The sequence below is a fragment of the Nothobranchius furzeri genome, chromosome 2 (genome assembly GCF_043380555.1).
Source record: "Nothobranchius furzeri strain GRZ-AD chromosome 2, NfurGRZ-RIMD1, whole genome shotgun sequence".
In the NCBI taxonomy this organism is placed as follows: Eukaryota; Metazoa; Chordata; class Actinopteri; order Cyprinodontiformes; family Nothobranchiidae; genus Nothobranchius; species Nothobranchius furzeri.
Window position 1 is genome coordinate 97,131,133 of NC_091742.1, and position 27,059 is coordinate 97,158,191.

The 27,059-nt window shown below is 42.4% G+C and overlaps 2 protein-coding genes across 2 annotated transcripts in view; one reads left to right on the plus strand and one right to left on the minus strand.

Annotated features, from left to right (window-relative positions):
- LOC129154107 (zinc finger protein 892-like) overlaps window positions 1–27,059 on the plus strand; it is a 338,014-nt gene that overhangs the window by 199,422 nt on the left and 111,533 nt on the right. The gene's annotated exons all lie outside the window — the stretch shown is intronic.
- LOC139066223 (oocyte zinc finger protein XlCOF6-like) lies at window positions 772–18,680 on the minus strand. Its single transcript, XM_070548515.1, has 4 exons — window positions 18,446–18,680; window positions 18,190–18,302; window positions 9,432–9,941; window positions 772–2,207 (listed from the first exon to the last, which is right to left on the minus strand). The coding sequence occupies exons 2-4, from the start codon at window positions 18,197–18,199 to the stop codon at window positions 772–774; spliced, it is 1,956 nt and encodes a 651-aa protein (XP_070404616.1). The 5' UTR covers window positions 18,200–18,302; window positions 18,446–18,680.

Sequence of the window (27,059 nt, forward strand, 5' to 3'; positions counted from 1 at the left end):
TACCTTCCTCTTCAGCACAGCCGACAAAGGTTTAAGATGGGTGAGTCCTCCTGTATGCTCTTGAAAAATTGTTCCAAAATGAAAGTTGAACCCACTTCTTTTTTATCTGTGAATTCAATGCCGTTCGGCGAGTCTCAAATAAAAATTTGGGCATCTTACTGTAAAAAAATATACCATTAATGTAAAAAAGAAACTCTAAATAACCTATGTTCACAGAACCGAACCCGGGTCTTCAGCACGAAAGTCCGACGTCTTACCAGGCGTGCTTTAGCGCAAGTGACGTCATTTGTCTCTGTAACATTTATATGCTTGATGACAACTGAAATAACGTTCAAAGAACTGTTCGGAGGGCTATGCCTGAGCGTGAACGCGCATGAAGCAGCCTGCTTGACCCGAGCAGCTATCTTTTTCTGTGATTTTACAGAAGAATAGGCAATCACAGTAAAAATGCCAGGGCTCATTCTACAGGACCAGGGCATTGCGGGAGAATGTATGAAAAAGACATTTATTATTTCTATACATGTTTTGGCTGTCAAACTTCCATAATGCCCCTTTAAGTAATATTTTTTGTATTCAGAATTCATGAATGAACATCTCAAATTTTTGGTTAAGGCTGAGTTTAAAAAACAAAGGAGATTTGAAAATGAAAATCAAAAGAAGAGGTGGCTCAAGGGCCAAGTACGGACTTGGATCAACGATAGTTGAGCAAGAGGTACAAGACTAATGTTAAGGTTGTACAAAAAATAAATAGTACATTTGGAAGTACTGTTGTTAAATAAATCCCTCGAGCCTTTTGTGGATGCTTGTATGTCTCTTTAAATTTGTCTTTCTGCTAAATCTGTATCCACAGAGCTCACAGGCAAAAGGCTTTTCTCCTGTGTGGACTTTCATGTGATCATTTAAATTTGCCTTATGGGTACATCTGTATCCACAGAGCTCACAAACAAAAGGCTTCTCTCCTGTGTGGACTCTCATGTGTGTGTTTAAATGTGCCTTATGGGTACATCTGTATCCACAGAGCTCACAGGCAAAAGGCTTCTCTCCTGTGTGGACTCTCATGTGTGTGTTTAAACTTGACTTTTGGGTGTATCTGTATCCACAGAGCTCACAGGCAAAAGGCTTATCTCCTGTGTGGACTCTCATGTGATCATTTAAATTTGCCTTATGGGTGCATCTGTATCCGCAGAGCTCACAGGCAAAAGGCTTCTCCCCGGTGTGGACTCTCATGTGTGTGTTTAAACTAGTTTTTTGGCTAAACCTTTTCCCACAGAGCTCACAGGCAAAAGGCTTCTCTCCTGTGTGGACTTTCATGTGATCATTTAAATGTGCCTTTTGGGTACATCTGTATCCACAGAGCTCACAGGCAAAAGGCTTCTCCCCGGTGTGGACTCTCATGTGTGTGTTTAAACCAGTTATTTGGCTAAACCTTTTCCCACAGAGCTCACAGGCTAAAGGCTTCTCTCCTGTGTGGACTTTCATGTGTCTGTTTAAATTTTCCTTATGGGTACATCTGTATCCACAGAGCTCACAGGCAAAAGGCTTCTCTCCTGTGTGGACTCTCATGTGATCATTTAAATTTGCCTTTTGGGTACATCTGTATCCACAGAGCTCACAGGCAAAAGGCTTCTCTCCTGTGTGGCCTTTCATATGACGGGTTAAACTGGACTTTTGGCTAAATCTTTTCCCACATTCATCACAACTAAATGATTTTGGTTCTTTCTGGACTTTTCTACATGAGCCTCCATGTTGCTTCTCTTTCACACATTTTGTATTAACCAAACACTCTGACGACTTTACTGCTGAATGACTTGTCACTCTCACATGTTCCTGAAGAGACCACTGGTGGAGGAACCGTATACCACACACAGGGCAGCTAAATGATTTGTTGACTGTCTTAATATCTGACTCCGAAGACTTGTTCTCATTACAGCCATGGTCTCCGTTTCCAGTTTCAGGCCCAGAGTCTGAACGCTCAGAGTCTAGATTCAAATCATCTTCATCTTCTCCACTAACTTCAATCTCTGAAGAATCGGATGTCTTTTCATTAGGGTCCAGATCTAGGTTCTTGATAGTTTCTGCTCCTCCACCAACTTTTGCTGTCATCTGCCCAGCCAAGCTGCTGGTTGGGACACCTCGGTCTTTCATTTGATGGTTGTGGAAATGTAAGAGCAGAGGTTTCTCATCCGTCTCTTCTCTCTTCCTTGAAACTGCAGTGAACCAAGCAGAGATATATAAAAGAAAAATATTCAGTAAAAAGAGAAGACAAAAGACCTAGGGGTGTTTTTGCAATCAGTAATATACATAACAAATGTTGGTAAACACATTACTATTCATGGTAATGCATTACTTTAACAAATAACTATGAATCTAATGAGTTGCTTTTAAGTACAGACATCACTAGTAGATGGAAAAAAACGCTATCTGCAAATTCTGATTTACGCCTCTCAGAGCCGGTAAAACCAGCCGTCCGTCGCTGCTACTGTGGAGCCTAGAGATACCCTGACAGCAGCATCGCGTCAGCCCCTCCCTTCCTTTCCCTAACACTGTAGACGCCCAGCGGCAAAAATGTAAACAAACATCTGCCAAATCTTTACTCCGTGAGAGTGCTGTAAAGTTTGTGTCCTACAATGAAATCACGGCGCGGAGGAAGCTCGTTAAAATGCGTCAAAACAGTAAATGTAATATGTGTTTTAAGAAGAAACTGTGGGTGGAAAGAGGTGAGATTGTAAGGCCCACTGCAGAAATACAAACACAGAGCATCAACACTCGTCTGTAACCCATAAAATAATAATGAGCATCATGCTTCTAGATCAGCAGCTTGTGATGACAGTTAGTTCTGCTCACTAGGTCAACTGACCTTAATCCACAAGATGGCTCATATGGCACTAGAATTCCAGATAAAGAGCTAGGAGCAAGGCCATTTAAACATTTGTAGGCCAGAACCAAAATCTTAAATTCAACACAGAACTGAACTGGGATCCAATGCAGAGAGGCAACAACTGGAGTGATATGATCAAATTGACCAGTGCCAGCCTAAGATAAGATAAGAACAACTTTATTCATCCCGAGGGAAATTCTTGTGTCATGTACATGCTCAAAGCAGTAGGAGAGACAAAGGAACAGGTGAAATAGAAATATGATATATAATATATAAAGTAAAAAATGATCAACAGTAGTACCCTGTAGGATAGTGCAAAACAAACAATCGGATAACTCAACAAATAAATAAATGACTGTATCCTGGTGAATAAGTAATTAAGCCGTCGGTGCAGGCGATTCACAAAAGTGATTAAAGTATTGTGTAATAGAATTAGGGGTAGTAGATTTGATGGGGGGATAAAAACATATTTACAATAAAAACTCTTGGGTAATATTGCCCAGTCGGTGAGGGCACAGAATAACCTAGGTAATAGTATTAGGAGAATCACCTACAGGGTGAGGAAGAGTTTAACAATCCTATTGTCACCGGTACAAAGGATTTCCTGTGGCGGTCAGTTCTGCATTTCGGGGCAATGAGTCTTTTGCTGCATTTGCTTCGGTGGTCCATCATGTGGGCATGCATGGGGTGGGAGGGGTTGTTCATGATAGAGAGAAGCTTTTTTAGCATTCTCCTCTCAGACACCTCCTCCAGGTTCTCAAGTCTAACACCCAGGACAGAACCAGCCTTCCTAATCAGCTTGTTCAGCCGGTTGGCATCAGCTATCTTCACCCCACTGCCCCAGCACACAGCTGCAAAGAACACAATGCTCTCCAACACCGAGTGGTAGAACATGGTCAGCATTTTCCTCCCAACATTGAAGGACCTGAGCCGCCTCAGAAGAAAAAGCCGACTCTGCCCTTTTTTGAAGACAGCATTGGTGTTCTTAGTCCAGTCCAGTTTACAGTCCAAAAGTACACCCAGGTACCGGTAGTCCTCAACGATCTCAACGTCAGCCCCTCTTATGGTGACAGGAGTAGGAGGTGGGGCCTGCTTCCTAAAGTCCATAATCAGTTCCTTAGTCTTTGTGATGTTAAGTTGTAGGTGGTTTTGCTCACACCACTCCACAAAGCTGTCCACCACACTCCTGTACTCCACCTCCTGACCATCCAGCCCACAATGGCAGAGTCATCAGAGAATTTCTGTAGATGGCAAGACTGAGACTTGTACCTGAAGTCAGATGTGTAAAGGGTGAAGAGGAAGGGTGATAGGACTGTCCCCTGCGGCGCCCTAATGATGGGTTGCAGCATTTTGAACGAGCTGCAGCCTAGCAATACATCCATAATCAACACCCACGTAAAGACTATTGCAGTAATCTAAACAAAATGCATTAAATGCATGAATAAGCTTCTCAAAACGATTCTTCATCAAAAAGGACTTGTAAAGATTCTTTAGGTGAAAAAAGCATACTTGAACCACATTATTGACTTGAACATCAAATTTAAGCTGAGAATCATTCTTAACACCCAAATTAGACACAACATCCTTTGCATCATATGAGACTGAGTAACTACAGGAGCACCACTTGGTGCAAACATAATCAACTCAGTCTTAGACTAATTAATCTGGAGAAAATTACAACCCATCCACAATTATTAACCTCACGAAGAAAACTCAGAGCTAAATCCTTAGCTTTAACAGGAGCATAGACCTGACAGTCAACAGCATAAAGATGAAAGTCAAGCTCATATTTTCTAAAGATGTCCCCAAGAGGGAGCAAATTTAAATTGAAAAGCAGAGGACCAAGTACAGAGCTCTGTGGGACCCCATATTTCAGGAGAGCATACCTTGAGCAGAAGCTACCAATCTTCACAGTCACATACCTGTCAGCCAGGTATGTCAGCCAGGTAGGAACTCATCCAGAAGAGCGCTGAACCAGAGACCAAAAAAATTCTCCAGTCGATTGAGAAGTATCAAAAGCAGCGGTCAGATCTAAGAGTAATAAAACGACTGTCACCCACATTAGTATTAGGGGTGTTCCAAAAAGGGTACTTCATGAATCGATTCGATTTCGATTATGAGAGCTTCGATGCTTCGATTATAATGATTTTTGGTTAGATTCGATTACTGGTGCCACGATTCATCAATTATTTACATTTTTAATGCTTTTTTCATACAAGATTGTCTTCTTCTTTATCTACATTTGTAAATAAATAACCTATCAATTAATTCAGTTCCTCTAAAACTATTCTCTTTAAGTAAATACATTTTTTAACATTTAACTATTTTTCAAAGACAAATTCTTATTTTATGACAGTGTGACGTGTAAATATTTGCACTTTGACCAACTTAACTTCGATCAGGGAAAGCTTTACTTACACTAGTGTCCCCTCCATTGTTGGGAAACACTGAAAACAGGCAAGCCCTGGATTTAATGAGATAATTAATTCAAGTAAACAAGATTTTTACTTCCATCAAATTTATTTAATGGAAATTTAATGAGTCTGGCATATGATAACATTACAAAAAGCTGCCATACAGATCAAATAAATAAATTCAGCTTATTCAGTCTGGAATATGGGCAACAGAAAAAAACTGCTATATTTGAAGGTAATATTTTGCATTTTTTCAGAACAAAGGTGCATAATTCAACTGAACATATATTCAGCCTGGAGCTTAAGTACAATGAGGCGAACACAACAAAATAGAGCAGAGTGACACTCATACTCATCTGTCCTCCCATACTCCCTCCCCTCCCTCTTGACCCTCTACATCCTCCTGTTGTGTGAGATGGGAAAATGTCAACATGGTGCTACTCTGACTCTCACTCATCTCTCGAGTTTGAAGAACTTGACTCACCAACTTCCACCCGTTCTTGTTCGACACGAGAACAAAATGCGCCGTTACAGTAACGAAGGATTTGGTGGCAAACGATGTCCACACATCGCATGTGAGCGTTATCCCGGTTGCCTTCTTCATGAACTCCAGAACGCTTGCTTTGGTTTCCTTGTAGAGGAGGGGGACTGCTTTTTCTGTGAAGGGTTTTTGGTGAGGAAGTTTATAGCGCGGCTCCATGGTGTGCACCACTAACCGAACCCCCTGTTGTCTACTACTGAATACTGGCGTAGATCCGTCTTGATAAAAGTAGCTATTGCTTTTGTAATGCTCCTCGCCTTCTCTGAGTTCTTCGGTAGTTTGGAGACAGTCTACAGGATGGAGAAAGAGGTCAAAGAGGTAGTGCCACTCACTAAACAGTCCGGGCAGTGTGCGTTAAGGCTCTGGTTACGTGTTTTTATTTTTTTAGTACCGGCATCGCAACAAAACGTTGATGTTATGTTTTTTTAAGCATCGACGTTCATTAATCGATGCCGAAAAAACATGTTAAGCTTTTAGATGCATCGCCACATAGATTAATTGCACCCACCCCTAATTAGTATATTGGTAAATATCATTGAACACTCTCACAAGCGCAGTTACAATACTATGCTTTGCTCTAAAAGCTGACTGAAAAACTTCTTAAATTTGTTATTATCTAAATGGTCTGACAATAGCTTAAAAACGACTTTCTTTGGAACTTGCCCACACTGCAGACTAGAGTTGATTACATAATGAACCATATTTGAAATAGCTGGCCAAACACTTTAACAATAGAGGATGGAATGATGTCGAGTGCAGAGCTGGATGGTTTCATCCTTCCAACAATTTCATCCAACATGTCTGGGGGTACAGAGTCAAAAGAATTTAAAGTAGTTGAGTCAAAACAGATTTCTTCATCAATAAAACTAAATTGCTGGGAATTTGAGCTTGAATAGTTTCAGTTTTGCCTATAAATTATGTCAGAAACCTCTCAGCAGTAGTCGAAGAGACTTTAAGTCCACCTGCACACGAAGGATTTAAAATCTCATCCACGGTAGAAAATAGTACTCTTAGGTTATGCTCATTAGAGCTAATAATACCAGATAAAAACGTGGATTTTGCCTCTTTTTTTTTTTTTTTTACAGCCATTTGATAGGAACACTATGCAGACCTCACTAGAGCCCTGCACGGGCCTAAAATCTGAGCCCGTGTCCGGCCCGGCCCGAGGGGGTGGAGCCTCAGCCCTACCCGAAAAGGTTTTCAGGATAGAATTTCAAGAATAGAAAGAATTACCCCGACGCATGCAGACGAACTGACATTTTATTCTACGCACATCGCAGATGTAGCTAAGTCACCTAAGAAAAGATTCCCATCTGAACATCTGAGTTGGACACTGCTCAGCGCAGCTCGCTGTCAGCGCATATGTGCACAGCGAGCTGAAGTTGTGGAGATTGGCTTGGAGCGCGTCGCAGAACCAGAGCGCATGCGGGAAGGTTCCTCCTGAAGCGAGTGTTTTCCAAACCCTGTCTCTCAGAGAGACTTGTCACTTAGAAAATGTTCCCTGATTATGAAACTTTGGCTGAATAGCGCTTGTTCCTGTCTCCAATGTGGCGACGCATCCAGGAGCCGTCTGAGGAGAAGCCCAGAATCTCACATCCTCTTCAGCTCAGAAAGCGCCTATGATTACGCACAAGCGTGACCCGTCAACCCGGTCTCACTGTGAGACTGGGTTGGGCCTGTTCAGGTTTACGCAGACAATCTTTACATAGAACTGACTTACAGATATAAAATTAATTCAGTAAAATATAAAGCATTTTATTTAAATATCCATTCATTATTTTACAAGCACAGAGAGCCGCATTAGATTCAGATCAGCGGGAAGATTCCTCCGACTGAATTCAGTCGGAGGAATCTTCCCGCATGCGCTCCGGTTCTGCGACGCGCTCCAAGCCCCTCTCCACATCTTCAGCTCGCTAGTGCACGCTGATAGCGAGCTGCGCTGAGCAGTGTCCAGCTCAGAAGTTCAGATGGGAATCTTTTCTTGAGTGATTTAGCTACATCTGCGATGTGCGTAGAATAAAATGTCAGTACGTCTGCATGCGTCTGGGTTATTCTTTCTATTCTTTCTCCGTCAAAATAAACGGTCAAATACAGGAACTGTCCGGTCAACACAAGCCCTGCTTTTGACTGTTAAGAAGGCCCAAGACCATTAAGACACTTAAAAACCATTAAAAGAGCCTTAAAAATCGATCCTAAAACATACGGGGAGCCAGTGCAGTGATTCTTCATCAGGACACGTGCAGCTGAGTTTTGTAAAAGTTGTAAACCTGAGATGCTCTTTTTGGGAAGACCAGAAAGCAGGGCATTGCAGTAATCAATTCTACTGGTTATAAAAGCATGCATCAACGTCCAGTGTTTCCCCTAGGAATTTTTCCAGCTGTGGTTAAAGTAAAATTTTCTAGTGCAGAGGGGAGACAACCCATAGAAGCACTGATTTGATCTCATTTCAGAGAAAAATAGAACAGGTTGGATGCACCTAATAAATAAAATTACTAACAGGAATCTGTTGTATTATTCTATGCCTGAAAGCATTCTCTCTCACACACACACACACACACACACACACACACACACACACACACACACACACACACACACACACACACACACACACACACACACACACACACACACACACACACACACACACACACACACACACACACACACAGTCTTATCTTTGTTATAAATAAACTCTGAGGGCAGAAACTCGGGGCAGTTGCCTTGAGCTTCTGCCCCTGATTGCAGTTTGGTGACTTGTCTGCTTGTTGTCTCTCCTCTCTCTCCAGCTGCAGGTATTGGGTTATTGATACAATCCCTAACAGTCATGTAATCATTAGTTTAGAAATATAGAATTAAACTAATTTTTATAAACTATATTCTTGACTCTGTCTGAATTAATATGAAGTGTGTGTTCCTAAGGTCGTATTAAATCAAATATTCAAAGACCAATAAGATTGATCATTTATAATTAGATGAAATATCACATCTTATTGATCATTCAGTAAGAGTAACCACTTCCATCACATTACACCATCAGCATGGCTCTACACTTCATCCTGCAGCATCTGGACTCCTGGGTACCTACACCAGGATCCTGCCAGAAGCAGAAACAGCTGGAGTTAGCAGGTCAGATCCACGGTGTGTAAAGTCCACTCATGGAGGGAACAGGAAGGGAAACCACTGAAGAACCAGGATAAACAGACCCGAGGAAACATGGACGGAGACACAGCGCTGCCCCGTGGCCAGGCGGGAATGTGGAAACGGACCTGTGGCTATTCCAAACACAGACGCCATCTTGTTAGCGGCCAGAAGCAGAGTATGGGTGGGATGAGGCTGGCCCATACTCTGGAACAGCAGCTGCTATGTGTGGACTCTCATGTGATTTGTTTGTTTACATTTGTAGTAAACCTTTCTCCAGTCATCAGGACTAAATGATTTAGGTTTCTTCTGGACTTTCCTGCACGAGTCTACATGTTGCTTCACTCTAACACATTTCTTATGAACCAAACAGCCTGAAGACCTGACTGCTGGATGACTCGTCTCCCTCACGTGTCTCTGGAGAGACCACTTGTGAAGAACTTGTTGACAGACTTACCATCTGACTCAGAAGACCTGCTCTCATTCCAGTCATCATCTTCATCTCCAGTTTCAGACCCAGAGTCTGACAGCTCAGAGTCCAGATTCACACCATCATCATAATCATCACCATCTTCATCATCTCCACTAACTTCAGTCTCTGAAGAATCAGATGTTTGTTCATGAGGGTTCAGATCTGGGTTCCTGCTAGTTCCTGCTCCTCCACCAGTTTCTGCTGCCATCTGGTCAGCTGAGCTGCTGGTTGGAACATCTCTGTCTTCTATTTGCTGCTGATGAAGCTGTGAGACCAGAGGTTTCTCTTCATCATCCTCACTCTTTATAGAAACAGCAGTAACAGGAGACCCGACAGCTTCAGTCTCCTCCTTCAAACAGAGATGCTCTCCCTCCAGACTGGTCCAGAGCTCCTCCTGTTCCTCCTTTATGTGGAGGTGTTCTGGGTCCTGCTGGTCCACACCAGCACTCTGTTCTTCAGGAGCTTCTTCTTTAACCAGCACCAGCTGTGGAACATCTGTAGGAAACACAGACACATGATGTTACAGACCACCATACCTTTATATTTACACCATGAGTGATACCGGCTACATGATGTGGGGAAAAGGAACAAGAACATGAACTTCATTTAGATAAAAACAGATTTCTACTTTAGGAACAATAAAAACTTCCATCACAATCAGCGTGTTTGTTTCTGACCAGAACTTCTAAGCCTCCTACTCACAACCCAAGCTTTAGATCTGAAGCTGATGTGAGGAGAAACGTCTCCAAGATCAAATCAGCAACTATTCAGTCAAAAGGAAAATGAATAAACACTTAGATGTAGCTGCTGTCAGTAACAACCTTTCACTTTGAAGCTCTCAGCAGGCTAGAGCACTACAAAGCAAAGGAATCTTACTAGTTAGCATTTTGGGAGATTTATTATTATTATTAGTAGTAGTGGGTTACTTAGTGACTGAGCAGTGGGCGGAGCCTGTTGTTTTCTACTCATTGTATTATTTTTCAGCGTTTTATTGTGATTCCTTTCGTGACCTCGGTCTGGGACACGTGCTGTATGAATAAACTTGGTTCTTCTTCCACCACAGAGAAAGGCTGCTCTTCCAGCATCATGAACTTCCTCATGGTCCGGTTATTAGCCGAGCCTTCTGACGCTCATACAGACGGGTGTTGGTGAGCGTAGCTGCGTCTGACTGGGAGGTGTTTATCTCTGCAGCCATCCCTGGAAACTCACCTCACTCCACCCAGACTTTGTTCTTTACGTCGTATTAAACCAGCTGTGATCAGCTTCCCCAGGAGCTGGAGCTTTTCACTGCAGGACTCAAAGCTTACACCACTCTCGCAGACGGAGTTAAAGTTAGGCGGACATGTTGTTTTACATTGTTGCTGCTGTCCTGCACAGCATGAAGGAAAAGGGGAAGAAGCCCAAGTGCTGCACACAGGGTTCACACAGGTGTTGCTGGTATGATCAGAACATCCCAAACTAACACCAACGTAGATACACAATAAACAACTTGTATTAAGTACTGATGAGCTATCTGCAGGGGAACAGGACCAGCTGGCATCCTCACACCAAAAGGAGGAACGGGTGTCTTTTATAAACCAGCCAGGCACTAACTGGTGTGTTTCCATTACCGAAACTTCCCAGTATGACCGTCTCCACTTCACCGGAGCCAGCCGAACCGGTCGTTTTCCTAGTGCAACGTTAAAATCATGGTTGTTACAGTTTTATTTAGTCGTGTTCACTTGTTATCGAATCTTCCTCTCATCATCAACCATCTAAAACCTCACTCTTCATTGTAGCACCTGCCTGCAGCTCAGCAGGTCTGCTGCTCCCTGTCTCACCCTCAGCAGGTCTGGTGCTCCCTGTCTCACCCTTAGCTGGTCTGGCTCTCCCTGTCTCACCCTCAGCAGGTCTGGTGCTCCCTGTCTCACCCTCAGCAGGTCTGGCTCTGCCTGTCTCACCCTCAGCAGGTCTGGTGCTCCCTGTCTCACCCTCAGCAGGTCTGGTGCTCCCTGTCTCACCCTCAGCAGGTCTGGTGCTCCCTGTCTCACCCTCAGCAGGTCTGGTGCTCCCTGTCTCACCCTCAGCAGGTCTGGTGCTCCCTGTCTCACCTTCTTCATCATTTTCCTGCTGAAGTTCCTCTGGTCTCTTATATGAAAAGAGTGACATCAATAAGGTATAAAAAATAAAATGTGATGAGAATGTCACAAACAAGCAACAATCACACTTACAAATTCCATTTTTATGTGGAGAGTCTACTTTTTTATTTATTTCGTGTCAAATGGTTTTTGTCTGTTACTGTCGAATCGTGTCAAGTTCACCATTTTTTGTTGACTAGCAGTGTTGTTTAATGTTAAATGCTGCCTAGCAAGATGTTTACGTTAGTCAGCCAGTCTAGCGTTTGACCAGAAATACAATTATCCTCTTGGACTAAATTATTACCAACTCACATTTCCTTTCTTTCTTTTTTTGCCCATGAGAAGAACTCGCAGAGCTGCTGTCGTCCCGGCTCTGACTCCCGCTTCACTCAGCCAGCCTGTCTAACTGCCTGAGGGGAGGGGCTGTGTCAGTGAGAAGTCTGCGGTGTCTTTCAAAATAAAAGCTCACAAGTCAAATATTTCAAAATCAATTTTTTTCTACTCCATGTTATTGGGGGGGACAAATGTGCGTTTGTCCAATATTGGAGGGGACATGTCCCATCAGTCGAACCCCCCACCCCCCCCGCGTCTGTCGGTGCATGCGTCTGTCGGTGTTGGTTAAAAATCTGGCAGCGGCATTTTGAACCTTCTGCAGTTTGCTTAAGGCTGAAGCATCAATCCCAATAAGGATAGAATTTGCATAATCCAGACGTGAAGTAATAAAAGCATGAATGACTGACTCAAGATCCGGGCGTTTGAGGATTGACTTAAGACGAGTGATGTGGCGGAGTTGGAAAAAGCAGGACTTGACAGTAGCGTTGACTTGTGAAGACATTGAAAGGTCAGAGTCCAGTTTCACACCTAGGCTAGTGGCACATGATTTGAGATTGAGTGGGAGAGTTGAGACATCTAAAGCACCATTCATATTAGTGGGGCTAAAAAGTATGGCATCTGATTTGCTGTCATTTAATCGTAGGCAGTTTTGAGAAAGCCAGGATCTGACCTGGGAGAGGCATTCTGACGTTATAGAAAATGAGTGCTGTTGGTTGATTTGAAGGTAGATCTGGCAATCATCTGCATAAAAGTGGTAGTTAACCCCGAGACTTGCTAAAATCTTACCAAGTGGTAGTATGTAAATTGAAAAGAGGAGAGGACCCAGGATGGAGCCCTGTGGTACACCCCATGGAAGTGGGACATTGGTAGAAGAGCAGCCTCCAACAAGAACACTAAAACACCGACCATTAAGGTACGACTTAAACCATTCGAGGGCAGTACCGGTCACACCCACCCAAAATTCAAGTCTGTGAAGTAGGATGGTGAGGTCTACAGTGTCGAATGCTGCGGTCAGGTCGAGTAAGAGTAACAGCACATGGGAGCCAGAGTCAGTCAGAATCAAGATGTCATTGAGTACCCTAATGTGTGCAGATTCTGTGCTGTAATTACGTCTAAAACCTGACTGGAATGGGTCAAGAAGCCCACTGTCATCTAGGTGAGAGGTAAGCTGCGTGAGAGCCAGTTTCTCAACTACTTTTGAGATGAATGGAAGTTTTGAGATTGGGCGATAATTGGCACAGTCAGACTGGTCAAGGCCTGGTTTCTTCAATAGCGGCTGAACAACTGCATTTTTAAAAGCAGCTGGAAACACACCAGAGGAGAAGCTGGAATTGACAATATCCAAAACAGCAGGGGCCACCGCTGGAAGGACATCGCGCAGCAGTCTTGGAGGAAGGCTGTCCTCTGGAGAGCCTGAGGGCTTCATAGCCAAGATTAGATCAACCAGGGAAGAGAGAGTCACATGAGCAAAGCAAGAGAATGAGGGTGGACAGTGAGGTTCCACACAGGTAACCCCGTCTGAGTAAGAGAAACCGGATCTAACATCCTGGATTTTATGCAGGAAAAAGTTTTGAAACTCATTGCAAAGAGCCCCTGTAGAGGGAGAAGAGTTGGGAGATTCTCTAAGGGATAGTACAGAGGTGAGGACACTGTACAGTTTCTTCTGGTCATTTTTATGCCTAGTGATTATATTTGCAAAATATCTGTTTTTAGCTGTGCGGACAGCTTTCTGATAGCGGGTCAAAGAATCCTTGAATAATTTGTAGATTTGCAGCTTGTCCTTCCGCCACCGGCGTTCGCAGACCCTACATTGGCGTCTTAAGGCACGAGTCTCCTCATTGAGCCAAGGGCCTGCCACAGTTTTTTTATGTCTGGATTTTAGAGGAGCGACTGCATTTAAAACAGTTGAGCAGGTAGAGTTGAAAGAGGTCAGCAGCTCCTCAACTCCTACACAGGCGGAATCAGGTTGGGAAGTGGATAGAGTCGCAGCTAGGCTAGATGCTAATAGATTGGTGGTGAAAGGGGAAATTATTCTTGTACGGTGTTGATTATGTTGCCTTTTGGATGGAGGTGTCAAGCCACAGATATTAAAAATAATAGGAGAATGATCAGAGATACATGCAGAGTCAACAATCAGTTCAGAGATACAGATCCCAAATGACAAAACCAAGTCTTAAAATGTGCGATCCTGAATGGGTGGGTGACTGGACCTGTTGCTGGAGACCAAAACAATCTAAAATGTCTAAAAAGTCACCAACAAGAGGTTTGTCAGGGCAGCAAACATGTATATTAAAATCACCAAGAATAATCCCACGGTCATATTTTGGATGAAAGTCTGTTAAAAGATCAGAAAATTCCGATAAAAAGTTTGAATTGTACTTAGGTGGGCGATAGCAGAGAATAAACAGCAGTGAAGGACTAAAGTCCACCTCAAAAGCCATAAACTCAAAGCTGGCTGGAATCACTGGTATAGTAAGTTTTTTAGGATGGAAAGAGGATCTGAACATGGTTAGTAATCCACCACCACGACCAGTGAGCCTGGGCTCGTTCAGAACCTGACAGTCTGAAGAACAGAGCTCTGACAGAGCAGCTGACTGACCAGGAAGAACCCAGGTCTCGTTCATGCAGAACAATGTCACCTCATGCTGGAAAAAATAATACCTTAAAATGAGGGTTTCATTCCCAATTGACTGGGCGTTTAGGAGAGCTACCCTGAAGATCGGTGGAAGACCCTAATCAGCTGACCGGGGTGACTGGGCCGCTTGGGCCACCGTAGGATAGCAAAGGTTAGCTTGGTTGACGCCACGGTGCATCCACGGGTTGGTGGTTGAGGCATTCCGGCGACCGGATTCCCCAAAGAATCTTCGACAGAGCGATGGAATGCGGAAGGTCCGATGATCTCCATGTATCAACTCTAGTGACAGGTGAGGTTTACATCCCATGCACTAACGGCCGGAGGAGGCTCTGAGCCGCACTTTGGAACCCCCGCGATTGCCACGTCTGCGGGACCGCCGTAAACAGCGGGGCGAAGGACCGTCTTAGATCCAAACAGCGGTGATAGTAGGGCTGCAACTAACGATTATTTTCATAATCGATTAATCTGTCGATTATTTTTTCGATTAATCGATTAATCGGTTTGTTATTGTTTAGCTATTTAACCTATACAAGTGATGAATACATTTCAGTTAAGAAAAAGAAAAACATAAGAGAATTATGCAGTTGACTGCAATCTATTTTATTGCACATGAACACAGTCAGTGGTGTAAAATGAGCTAAACTGTGCAAAATATCAGTCCAGAATAATTTTTTGGCATCAAAATATAAGAGGTAAATTCCATAAAAAAATAATGTAGAATCTAGAATAGAGTTTGTAAGTGGTATGCATTGCTGGGGGTGAGTGTCTTGTTCCCCATGTAGTTGTCCATTGTTGCTTGTTTTTTTCTGCATAAGAAACACAAATAAACTGAATTAAGTACACATATAAAATAAAGCAGCACACACACTACAACACTAAATAAATATTACATTATTTGAATTAATTAACAATATACAGTGATCATTTATTTTGACAAAAATGTGTTGTGAGGCGTTTTACAGCGTTAGATAGTAAAACAGCCTTTTAATAGTTAAAAAAAGGACTTTCTGAATTTCTCCTGTATTTAAAAATTGAAAGCGTACAACTATGCCGCGTTATATTCACCTGGACACAGCTCGTCCGTATATTTTTCTCCGCGGAGTTGTCCTTTTTTGAATGAGGAACACAGTTATGGGTTTGTGCCGTTTTTCTCTTAACGAGAACAGTCTTATAAACAGACGTGCTAAATTTGGCAAGCGCATGATTCACAACACAGAGGAGATTCACGATTGCATCTAGTCAATCAGAAGTAGAACACCGTAAACTGACGCGGCAAAAAAAAACATGTTTAACATCCACTATAACGAACTCAGCTAACACTAAGTCCCAAATTTGATCTGCATTAGCTTGTTTATTTTCTGTTACTTACCGGGCTGGCTCTTCCTCTGCTGCATCAGCCCCCACATGTTTTCGTCTCAAATGTTCACTTAGGGACGTCGTGCTTCCGTCGTGCCATGGTTTTTGCATATTTTGCAGGTCACCGGTCTTTTCAAGGCATCTAGTGAAGTGCTCCCATACTCGTGAGGTTTTTGTCCGGGGTTTCTCTTGTTTTGTCACTTCTATTTTTCTTCCGTATTTCTTGTTGATCCGCCATCTCTCACAGCAAGATGAGCGTCAGTAACGTGATACGTCATGAAAACCGAGGGCACTTATTGGCTCATTTCTTCTTCTACGGCTCCACTGGTAGATCAGTGGCTCATTACTGCCACACACTGGCGGCAAATTTAACAGATTGTAACCGATGTCAGATTGTGGTAAAAAAAAAATAGACTTTATGCGGTAAAATATGATTATTAAACAACTAATCGATGACTAAAAAAGTTGTTAACTATTTTAATAATCGATTATAATCGATTAAATCGATTAGTTGTTTCAGCTCTAGGTGATAAGCAAATCCAAGTTTATGCCGAAGTTCAAGAAGGGTGAGGCGATAATAGCGAAAATTTGAGCTACTATCCCACCAAAGAGCAACACAGGAAAATAAAAAACAAAAACAACAATCGGGAGAGCAGACGGCAGGCCGTGGACGGCGCCATCTTGACAGGCATCTTATTAAAATGCCTTCTGGACGCCTCCCTGGTGAGGTTTTCCAGGCACGTCCAACCGGTAGGATACCTAAAGGGAGACCCAGGGAGGGACTACGTCTCTTGCCTGGCCAGGGAACACCTTTAATCATAAATCCACTAGGATAAATACACTAAAGTTTATCTCTCGCCAAATAGAATATTTACTAAGCAATCACAATGTAAACACAGACACATTGCTTTGTGTGTGTGTGTGTGTGTGTGTGTGTGTGTGTGTGTGTGTGTGTGTGTGTGTGTGTGTGTGTGTGTGTGTGTGTGTGTGTGTGTGTGTGTGTGTGTGTGTGTGTGTGTGTGTGTGTGTGTGTGTGTGTGTGTGTGTGTGTGTGTGTGCTCTGTCTTCTCGATCCCCAGTGAGTTGTGGAGGATGGCTGCTTATACTGAGCCAGGATTCTCTGGAGGTTTCTTCCTGTTAAAAGGGAGTTTTCCTCTCCACTGTCGCTATATGCTTGCTTAGTAATAGGATTGCTGTAAAGGATGCAATTTGCTGGGTTCCTTATATAGGAAACATTTTTTCTGATTGGCTTAATGAACTGACCTGAATTGGAATGTTTATTATGTGAAGTGCCTTGAGACGACTCTTGTCGTGATTTGGCGCTTTATAAATAAACTTGAATTGAATTGAATTGTGTTTGTGCGCACCGCGGGAGCGAGCAATGAGCATGTGCGTTTTTGCAGCTTGCAGTGTTGCCAACTTATCGACTTTGTCGCCATTTCTAACGACTTTTCAGACCCCCTTAACGACTTTTTTTTCTCAAAATAGCGCCTAGCGACTAATCTGGCAACATTTCTGACCCCCCTCAGCTACTTTCTTTCTTCTACTAAAAGATTCAAACTATTAGTTAAGCGAGTTAAAAACATGTTTCATGTATCGCCAAAATGTATTTTGAGAAAAGAAATGAACATGCATGTAAATTGTTACTATGGTAATTTGAAGGATGAAGAAAGAAAAGACTGTAAAAGCTATAGCTGTGAGAATAAGAGATGAGAATTTTATTTAGCTGTAAACAATAATTGCATTATTGTTGTGCAGGCTAGGTTTTTATGCTCGGTACGGGACTGAAGTGGATTGGAGTCCTGGATTCTCTCCGGATGGAGATGGCGAGCCTGTGCCCGAACTGAACTGTATCCCGATCAGGAGAACATCATTCTTCTATACTGAGCCAACATTCCAGTGGTAACCACTCAGACCACTGAACCTGAGTTTTACAAGACCGAGGAGACTTTCTTTTTGACTAGACTACGACCAAATAGAAGACTGACTTTGAGCTCAGCCTGACTAGGTTTACTGATATAGGGGGAAAGGCCTAATTGTTTAATTATATGTCTATTACAGCTGCTGTATTTTTTGTTCTATTTTCATATTTCTATATAAAATTACAAATCTGGTGCAACTGTGTTTTTTTTGCTCATTCTTTGGATCCAGCTATTCCATTTCCCACTCACTGGTAATTTGTAAGGTAATCCTGTTGGACCTAGAGTCTGGCCTATTTATCATTATTTTTTGAATAAGTGGTAACTTAATCTGACGCCAGGGTTACAATAGACTGACAATATATTCATTCATCCACCAGTACCTGTGTCCATGCTGTCCAGGTCCAGGTGGTGAAGAACACACGATGAATCCGTCCCAGCTGATGGATGATCCTGAAGTGGTAGCAGGTTTTCTTTAGCCGTGTTTAGCTAACAGCTGCAATAGAAACAAAGCAGGAGAGCTGATTAAGATGCTGCTTCAGAACAACGCAGGAGATTAAAGATCCAACGCTTTGGTTCTGGCTAAAGGAACAGCAGCAGATCCGGAGGGCAGGAAGTCTAGAGAAAAGCTTTTCTCACCCACAACCTGATTCTGGAGCTCCGATTGTCACGAAGACCGCAGAATAGCTTCTCTGCTTCTGGAAAGAACTCCACCAAGTTGTTGAGGAGGAGAAGAAAGTTTCCACAGCCTGGTGAGAAGATTTCTGCAGCAGCAGCAGTTAGTCACTTTAGCTGATCAACTCTCCCAGAGACTGAAGTGAAGACGTTTTTACTGCAGAGCCTCAAATGTTCTCCTCACACACCACAACAACAACAAGCTAGCTCTGCTAGCAACTTTCGGTTTCTGCTTCTTCCGGTGGTCGATGACCAGCGTAAAGGTGCACTAGCGCCACCTGCTGGAACAGAATATAACACACCTGGCTCTCATACATAAATGACACTTCTGGAAATAGATGGACGTGACTTTAGGCTCCCTTTGTAGTGGTCACACATTATAGCGTGACGACTGCAAATTAATTCTGACCAATAAGATGTGATGATTTCTGATGATTCCATATAAATATGAAATATAAACCTGATGTATCTTTGAATGTTTAATCAGAAGATTATAGTTACTTTTACTTGTTCAGGGATCATGAACACATGTTGTATTAATTCAGACAGAGTCAGGTATATAGTTAAAAAGGAATTATATTTTTTTCTAAACTAATGATTATACATGACAATATATGAATAATGAGCAAAAAAAAGCAGCAGCACAGAAATGTGAGCTCACCACAACTACACTGAGAAAGTCGGAGGAGGACAGAAATATCCAGCTAACATGGACCCAGTAGCCAGGTCCAGGTGGAAAGAGCAGAACCGGACCAGACCGGTCCACCTGAGGCCAGCAGCAGCTTCCAAGCTACCACCAGGCAATTCTAGGATACACCATCGGCTACTAGGCCCGGAAGCCCAGGATCTACTAAACACTAACAACTAAAAAGGAAAAAATACCAGCGACCAGCATCTGGGTAAGCCACAGGCTACAGGCAGCAACTCAAGCTACCAGCTACAAGGAAACAGGTTGAGCTATTGTGTAGAGGTCTGGGGAAACACGTACAAAAGTCATTTACAAACAATAACGACAATGCAGAAAAAGGCTATCAGATTAATAACAAATGCAGGATATTGGGATCACATACATGAACTTTTTATTAAAACACGGACAATGAAGTTCCAGGACTTGGTTAAATACAAAACAGCACAAATAGTATATAAAGTAAGAAATAAACGAATAGCTGATAAAATACAGAAACTGTTCACAGAGAGAGAAGGAGAATACAACTCGAGAGGGATACTAAATTTAAAGATACATAATGTTAGAACAATATTAAAAAGTATGTGTATCACAATCATAGGGGTTAACTTATGGAACAGTTTAGAGGAAGAAATTAAAGTAAGTACAAATATAAACCTGTTTAAAATGAATCATGAAAAACATATCCTAAATAAGTATAGAGAGGAAAATAGATGATTTATGTGTTTGTCCTTTATTCTAAAGAGAGATAAGTTTGAGTATGAATTGTAAAAAGATGTGTTTCATTTTGTTTTTTCCCATATGGTTTGGTTGTTTGGGTGATTTGTACTATCTGTTGTTTTAATGTGGTTTTGTGTTACATTTGGTATAGTACTACTAAGTATAAGTAAAGAATAATATGCATAAAAGGGGTAGGGACATATACGTTTCGACTTCAGCCTACTCCTTTTCAGACAGAGAAGAAGAAAAAAAAGGATGATGATTTTATATATATTTTCTGTTTTTGAAAAATGATGTATGTTTTCTTTGTTTGAAATAAATACGGAGAAAGAAAGATGTGATGATGGAGTGGAGATGCGGTGATGGCATGTGATGTGTGGTGGTGTGATGTAAACTAGATGTTTATCAGAATCTTTGTAACTGAAAGAAATTGTGACATCTGGGTGTAAAAGAATTTGTTGTCTGCTATAGACTAGAGAGTTGATTATTAATAAAACAGCATCAGACGCAATCTGTTGTGTCTACAAACCCTGGCGGAGACCCCCAGCAGATCCGGACTGTCAGAAGTCGGGTGGACCTCACGGCACCGGGATTTCATAGATTAACTCCGATACGACCCGTCCAGTCTTGAGATGTCTCCAGCAGGTTGCATCGAGTCACTGACTAGAGTCAGAGTCTTTACAGCAATCCTCATACTAAGCAAGCATGCAGCGACAGTGGAGAGGAAAACTCCCTTTTAACAGGAAGAAACCTCCAGAGGATCCTGGAGAAGACAGAGCAGACACACACACAACATACAGTATACATACCAAGTAGTGTTTCTTCACTGTTGGATCCTGTGCTGCCTGACCAGCCAATGCTTGTGCAAAGAGAGGAGGACAAGAGGACGTACAATGCACAGAACTACAACAGACGCCATCGGGCAAAGCTGCTAAGTGAAGTGTTGCGTGATGATCGGGTGTGCGTGACAGATGTGAAGACACCAGGTATTCTGAACCAGAAACATTACTCACTCAGGTCTTATAGGGTGGACTTGCCACAGGGACTCGTTTGCATTTGATTCCTTTGCCCTTACCTGAGTTATCTTGCCTCAGCTGATGTTGTGTGGTTGCTGCCAGTGGACACGTCAGGACTGTGGGGTGTGTTAGTGTGTGGGAGAGGGGAGTGTGAATACAAGGTTGAGCTCCAGTTCACGGCACACAGTTGGCCCGTGTCTTCTAGTTCAAGTAGAACACAACAGAGGAGGCCGGAGCCATGCCACGTCTCACTGTTGGCTCCATTACTGTTTTAAGGGTTTTAGTCCAGACGTGTTAATAGGTGAAAGCAAGAGGACTTGTAGGCTTTTAAAACAGACGAGGGACCCGAGTGCTGGCTCCCTCTTAGCTCCGTATGGTCAGTGGACCTTTGTGTTGGTATGTTTGAGAGCTTTTGAGATGTGTTTTAATTGAGAATCCCCATTTTAAACATGTAACCACGAGCCTTTTTAACACTGTTATTTACTGAACTTTTAGAATTGGAGCTTTGTTTTTTAAAATCTGTATTTATAATAAAAACTGTTTGAATTTCACCAACCTGCACATGCCTCTGTGTTATGTGTCCTTCATGTGTACCAACCACTGGTCGTAACAGCGTGTGATAGACGAGTCACAATGAAATGAAAAACTAAACGTCTTTTTGAAGAATCTCCAATCATTTCACCACTTGTAATGCAATATTCATAATAATTATATTTAGGCTTTTCCCTAAAGGTCGGTGTGGGATTTTCTGCTGAAACCTGACTGAATCAACTGAAATCCGCCAACAAGATATCAGAGAGGCAGGCACCGGAAATTAAATCAGGAATACAAGACATTCTTGATTACCATCCAGGGAAAATTGCGGTAGATTACCCACACCATCATACTGGCCGCAGGGTTTAAAGTGTGGGGGAAAAAATGTCGATTTTCACCCCACGTGTTAGCGATGGTGTTACTAATTTTACCGTTAGTGTTAAAGGGCTAAGAGTCTGTTCTCCTGGTTCTGACTGAAGATGCTGATCTATTGTAAAGCAGCGTTTTATATGAGCCTGAAAGGTTTTGGTGAGAAGAATGACATCAATTCTTGCTTTTGCCACCATTTATTAATAATTATCCTTTAAAAGTGATCTGAACACAACAAAGTTCACCTGATGCATTTATTTACTGATGACATCATCCAGGGCAGGCCTTAGCCTCTGTGGGGCCCCAAGCAGGGTTTCTATTGGGGCCCCCCATACCAACAAGTCAACACCATTCCTAGGCTACACCATTTGAGTAACATGACCACCATCGTTAGCATCTTTCGTTATTAGCTCAAACATCATTAAGTTATTATTGTGGATGTTGATTTTAGCTTTACTGGAGCAAAAAAAAAAACGCTAATTTTTAGTTTAAGTGTGGTACATTAATTCAACTATTTGAAAGAAACATCAGCAGACAAACACTGAATTTACAGTAAAAAAAAGTTAGGATTACCATTTTTGTTCTTAAAATTTGAAACGTGTAAAATGTGCTGCACTTCAAAATAAAACCAATTGACACTACAGAAAGTAATATAGAAACATGTTTTTTTTTCACGTGAAATATTAGTTTTTATTAGTTAGTTATTAAAACATTTTTTTCTCATGTCATCTTGGTGCTCTTGGGGGCCCCCTGGTGGTGTGGGGGCCCAAAGCACTCACTTAAGTCTTATATGCCTTGGGCTGCCTCTGACATCATCATACAAATAGCAAATTAAAGAAGCCTCCAGGAGTCCTCTGTTCTCACTCATCTGATGACTGTTGTGTGTTTGTTGGTCTGAAGGATCTTCAGGGACTGTCTGGGACAACAGTGAGACAGAGTGTCCTCTGGACCACAACACCATCAGTCCTGTCCAATATGGTCCAGAGCACGGCGGTGATGACGTCATAGTGTCATAACAACAATAACATGTCACCATGACGACTATTACAGCATCTTTGTGCCAACATAGCAACAGTTGCTAAGGTCTGTCAGCATCATCACATTTAAATGTTGTCAGCGTTGATCTTCACAAACATGTAACGTACCAAAAGGGTCAATTTCAAATCAAATCAAATCACTTTTATTGTCACGTCACATGTGCAGGTACACTGGTACAGTACATGCGAGTGAAATTCTTGTGTGCGAGCTTCACAGCAACAGAGTTGTGCAAAAATACAGTAACGTAAAAACAAGCAAAATATAAAAATGGCTAATCTAAGTAATAATATGTATAAGTTGTAATGTATATACATTACTAAATGTTTATGCAAGTATATATATATATATATATATAAATATATATATATATATATATATACATTTTAATATATTGTTCTACGTGTGTGCGTGTGAGTGTGTTTGTGTGTGTATATACGTGTTTTACAAATGAATAAAGTAAACCATAAGATAAGAGATATAAATGTGCAAAACAGTGGCATTAATGTACAGTATGGAGTGTGTAATGTTGGAGTTTCAGTAGTGAGGGTGAGGTGTCTGTGCCGTGTTCAGCAGTCTGATGGCCTGATGGAAAAAGCTGTCTCTCAGTGTAACTACAGGGGTCCAACAAAGAATGGCCACGCATCATACTGATGTCTTCGGATGTTTATTTTGCTCTCTCTCTCTCTCTCTCTCTCTCTCTCTCTCTCTCTCTCTCTCTCTCTCTCTCTCTCTTTCTCTCTCTCTCTCTCTCTCTCTCTCTCATTGTCTTCAGACACCGTGAAAACTGAAGAAACACAAAGTTTACACCATAACGGTTTGAACTTATCAGTCTCTCATATCATTGTCCAAAAACAGTCTCGAGCAAACAGAACAGAAAGAAAATGTGCAATAATGAATCACAAAAATGTCCTCTCATTACCAGTGTAGAACACATATGCAACATTTTACAAACATTATACATGAAACCATACCGTGTGCGCCTCTTGGACCACATGCAGAATGACATTAACGTTGAGGCTGTAGACGCATCTGTATCCGTGCTATGGTTGCTATGGTTACGCTCTCAACCAAACTCTGATCATGTGACCATTACAAACTCTACCTCATACAAACTTTACAGCACGTTACATATTTAACAAACCCATATTTTGTAATCACATATTTTAGACATGTTTTTAAATCAATATTACACTTTTATCATCTTATCTAGTAATTAAATGAACCAAATTAAGCATCTCTCTATCACAGAAACACTTGCAATAAACAACTTTATTTTAACTGTCTCAGGGACAGTTACAGTTCTCTTCACCTGTATGTCTAGCAGAGCCGTTCATCTGGAAGTTGCTGCCTCATTAGACACTGAAGCATGTAAAAATGCTATAAGGCATTTATCAGCAGAAGAGGACAGATGACACATTTGACATCTGATAATGGCACCAACTTTGTTGGTGCACAAAGAGAACAGAAGGAAGCCTTGGCAGCATTGGATCAGGACAAGATTCAAAGAGCCTTGTCACAGGTTGAGGTACATTGGAGTTTTAACCCACCAACAGGCTCACATCATGGTGGTGTGTGGGAACGCATGATCTGTTCAGTGAGAAAGGTTCTCAACTCAGTACTACATCAACAACGGTTGGATGATGATGGACTTCATACAACATTTTGTGAAGTAGAAGCCATTTTGAATGATCAACCAATCACAAAACTCAGACAATCCCAACGATCTTGAACCTCTAACACCTAATCATCTTCTTCTTTTAAAGCGTAAACCTGCTTGTCCACCAGGCGTGTTTGAACCCAAAGATCAATACATGAGAAGACGTTGGAAGGAAGTACAGTATCTTGCTGACATTTTTTGGAAAAGATGGATCCATGAATACTTACCTTTACTCCAAGAGAGACAAAAATGGAACGCAAGAAGAAGGACTTGGGTCCCTGGAGAGGTGGTTGTGATTATGGATCCTTCTGCTCCACGTGGCTCTTGGCCACTTGGGAGAGTTTTGAGAACCTTTCCAGATAAGAATGGATTGGTACGTTCAGTCAGGTTGCAAACAAAAACCAATGTTTTGGATAGGCCAGTGACAAAACTTTGCCTTGTTAATGGGGTATAAATTGACCTTGATTATTATGGTTGCTCCTACTCTATTTAGTTTAAATTGTTATTGACAATAACAATTAGGGGCCGGTGTGTAGGAGCCAAATATGTTGTTTCCTTTTCTTTGGTCTTGATGTTTTAATTGATATGTGGGCGTGTCATTATTACTGGTCGGAATAAAGGTAGTTATGTCATTGTTGGCGTCAGGCACTATTCCAGGAGGGCAAACAGGTTATTGACCGCTGTGGCGTGAAGACGTTTGAATGGGAAAGTAAGCGAATTACTCCTATCATTGTTTCACCTGGAATGCAATCAACATTAAACAAGAAGCATTATCATAACAATTCCACACTTAAGGCTGTTTTTTTTAGCAATTAGTAATTTAATTAGTCAACATCGGATCAACACAGAGTGTCAACCAGGTCCCGGTCTAGCAGCCCCAGAAGTTCGAGTAATGGACTTGACTTCTAAAAAGTCTTTGCTTCATTTTTTTCAGTAAGTAACATTATAGTTCAGTTCTTCATTTTGCTGGTTGAATGGGTGGACATGCTGTGCATTCATGTGCATTTAACAAAACATAGGTTGCCGCAGTCAAAAGGAGGTTTGCCGAGGTTTGGTGATGTGCCCCTCCCTTTAACAGCAGTAGCCCTGCGATCAGGGATCTGCAAATCTGATGCTCCATCCTCCCGAAGGCAGCCCAGCAAGGTGGGTGCCCGACTTCACCTATCTCTTGGCCGGGAGCAGTTGCTAGACACAGAGAGGCGCTCGCTCCTGTCTCCTGAGGCAGCCGAGCCATAAACATGACTGCCTTGTCTTGCCTGGCCTGGCCTGGCCTGACCTTGTCTTGTGTAACGTCCAAAAGGGTAAAATTTCTCCTAAATATTGACCAACTTAATAACCTTTCATCTACAGAAATACATTCACTTTCTAGGTGACCTTCTAAATCCAGAACGTCATGACGAGCTGTTTTCCATCAGCCACCATACCTGCTCTCCTGGATAAACTTCCTGGTCTGCTGTGCTCCATCCCAGCTTCAGTTAAAAGAGTGATCATTCATGTGGGATCAAACGATGTCACACGCCGGGAGACTGTCATCACTCAACAGCATTTTAACCATCTCTGACATTCTGAAGAGCAGTGGAATGTCTGTTTTCATCTCTGGCCCGATCCCCACAGTTTCTCATGGATATGGACATTTTAGCCATCTGCTCTCTCTCCACTCCTGGCTTCAGTCTGCTTGCAGGTCCCACAGTTTCAGTTTTATTGATAATTTTAACCTGTTTTGGAACCGTTTCTCCTTTTTCAGGCGAGATGGTATTCACCCTAACCTACATGGCTCAAGCATGCTAACCGCTAACATCCGGTATGCTGTACAGTCCCATATATATACATCTATGGTGGATTCCCTTCCACAGACATAACGGTTTACATCCTAGAGATCTTCACTTTCTCGGCCTTTGCTCAAACCTCCACTTCAAATAACATCATTCCCTACAGTCCTCCCACTTCCTGTCGGTAACAAGATGGCGCCTGTGCTCGGCTTAGCCGTGGTCACCGGCCAATTTTTCAAACTTTTCTCCACTAACCTCCTCTTTTCCACCTTGCTCCTGTCTGTGATCCTCTTCAGTAGTGTCCCTGATACCATCTCCTATGAGCACCAGACTCCTTTGTCCTTCCGTTCACGATCGCCCAAGGTGCACCAAGCATGTACCTTCCTGTTTGTTTACCTGAGTGGCGTGCTGACCCGGAGCCAAATGATTCCTACCAGGACGCCTCCAGCGATGTTTATCCGGTCCCGGGAAAAGGTCGGGGGAAAAGAGGTAATCGAGCAGGAATCCAGGTGAGAATAAGACATCTCTTAAAGTGTGGTTTATCTAGTAAACATCGGCGTGATCTTCTAGCTTCTTGTCCTTTGTTTGGCGACTTGAGCGCCACTTCCGCATTCCCGCCAGGCCGAGTTGCGGCGCGGTTTCTCCGTCAAAGTTTTTTAAGGTCGGTTTATCCTCATTCTTCAGTGGTTTCTCCTCCTGTTCCCTCCATAAGTGGTTTTTATAAACACCGTGAATCTAACCCTACTAATTTACGTCCACTAACTCCAGCTGTTTCTGTAGTTTCTGATTC

Excerpts from the sequence above, each read along its gene's own strand:
- LOC139066223 (XM_070548515.1), bottom strand. Across the intron at positions 2,208-9,431 it reads CAGGTCTTCTGAGTCAGATG|TTTCAAGGAAGAGAGAAGAG; the intron begins GTAAGTCTGTCA and ends GGTTCACTGCAG.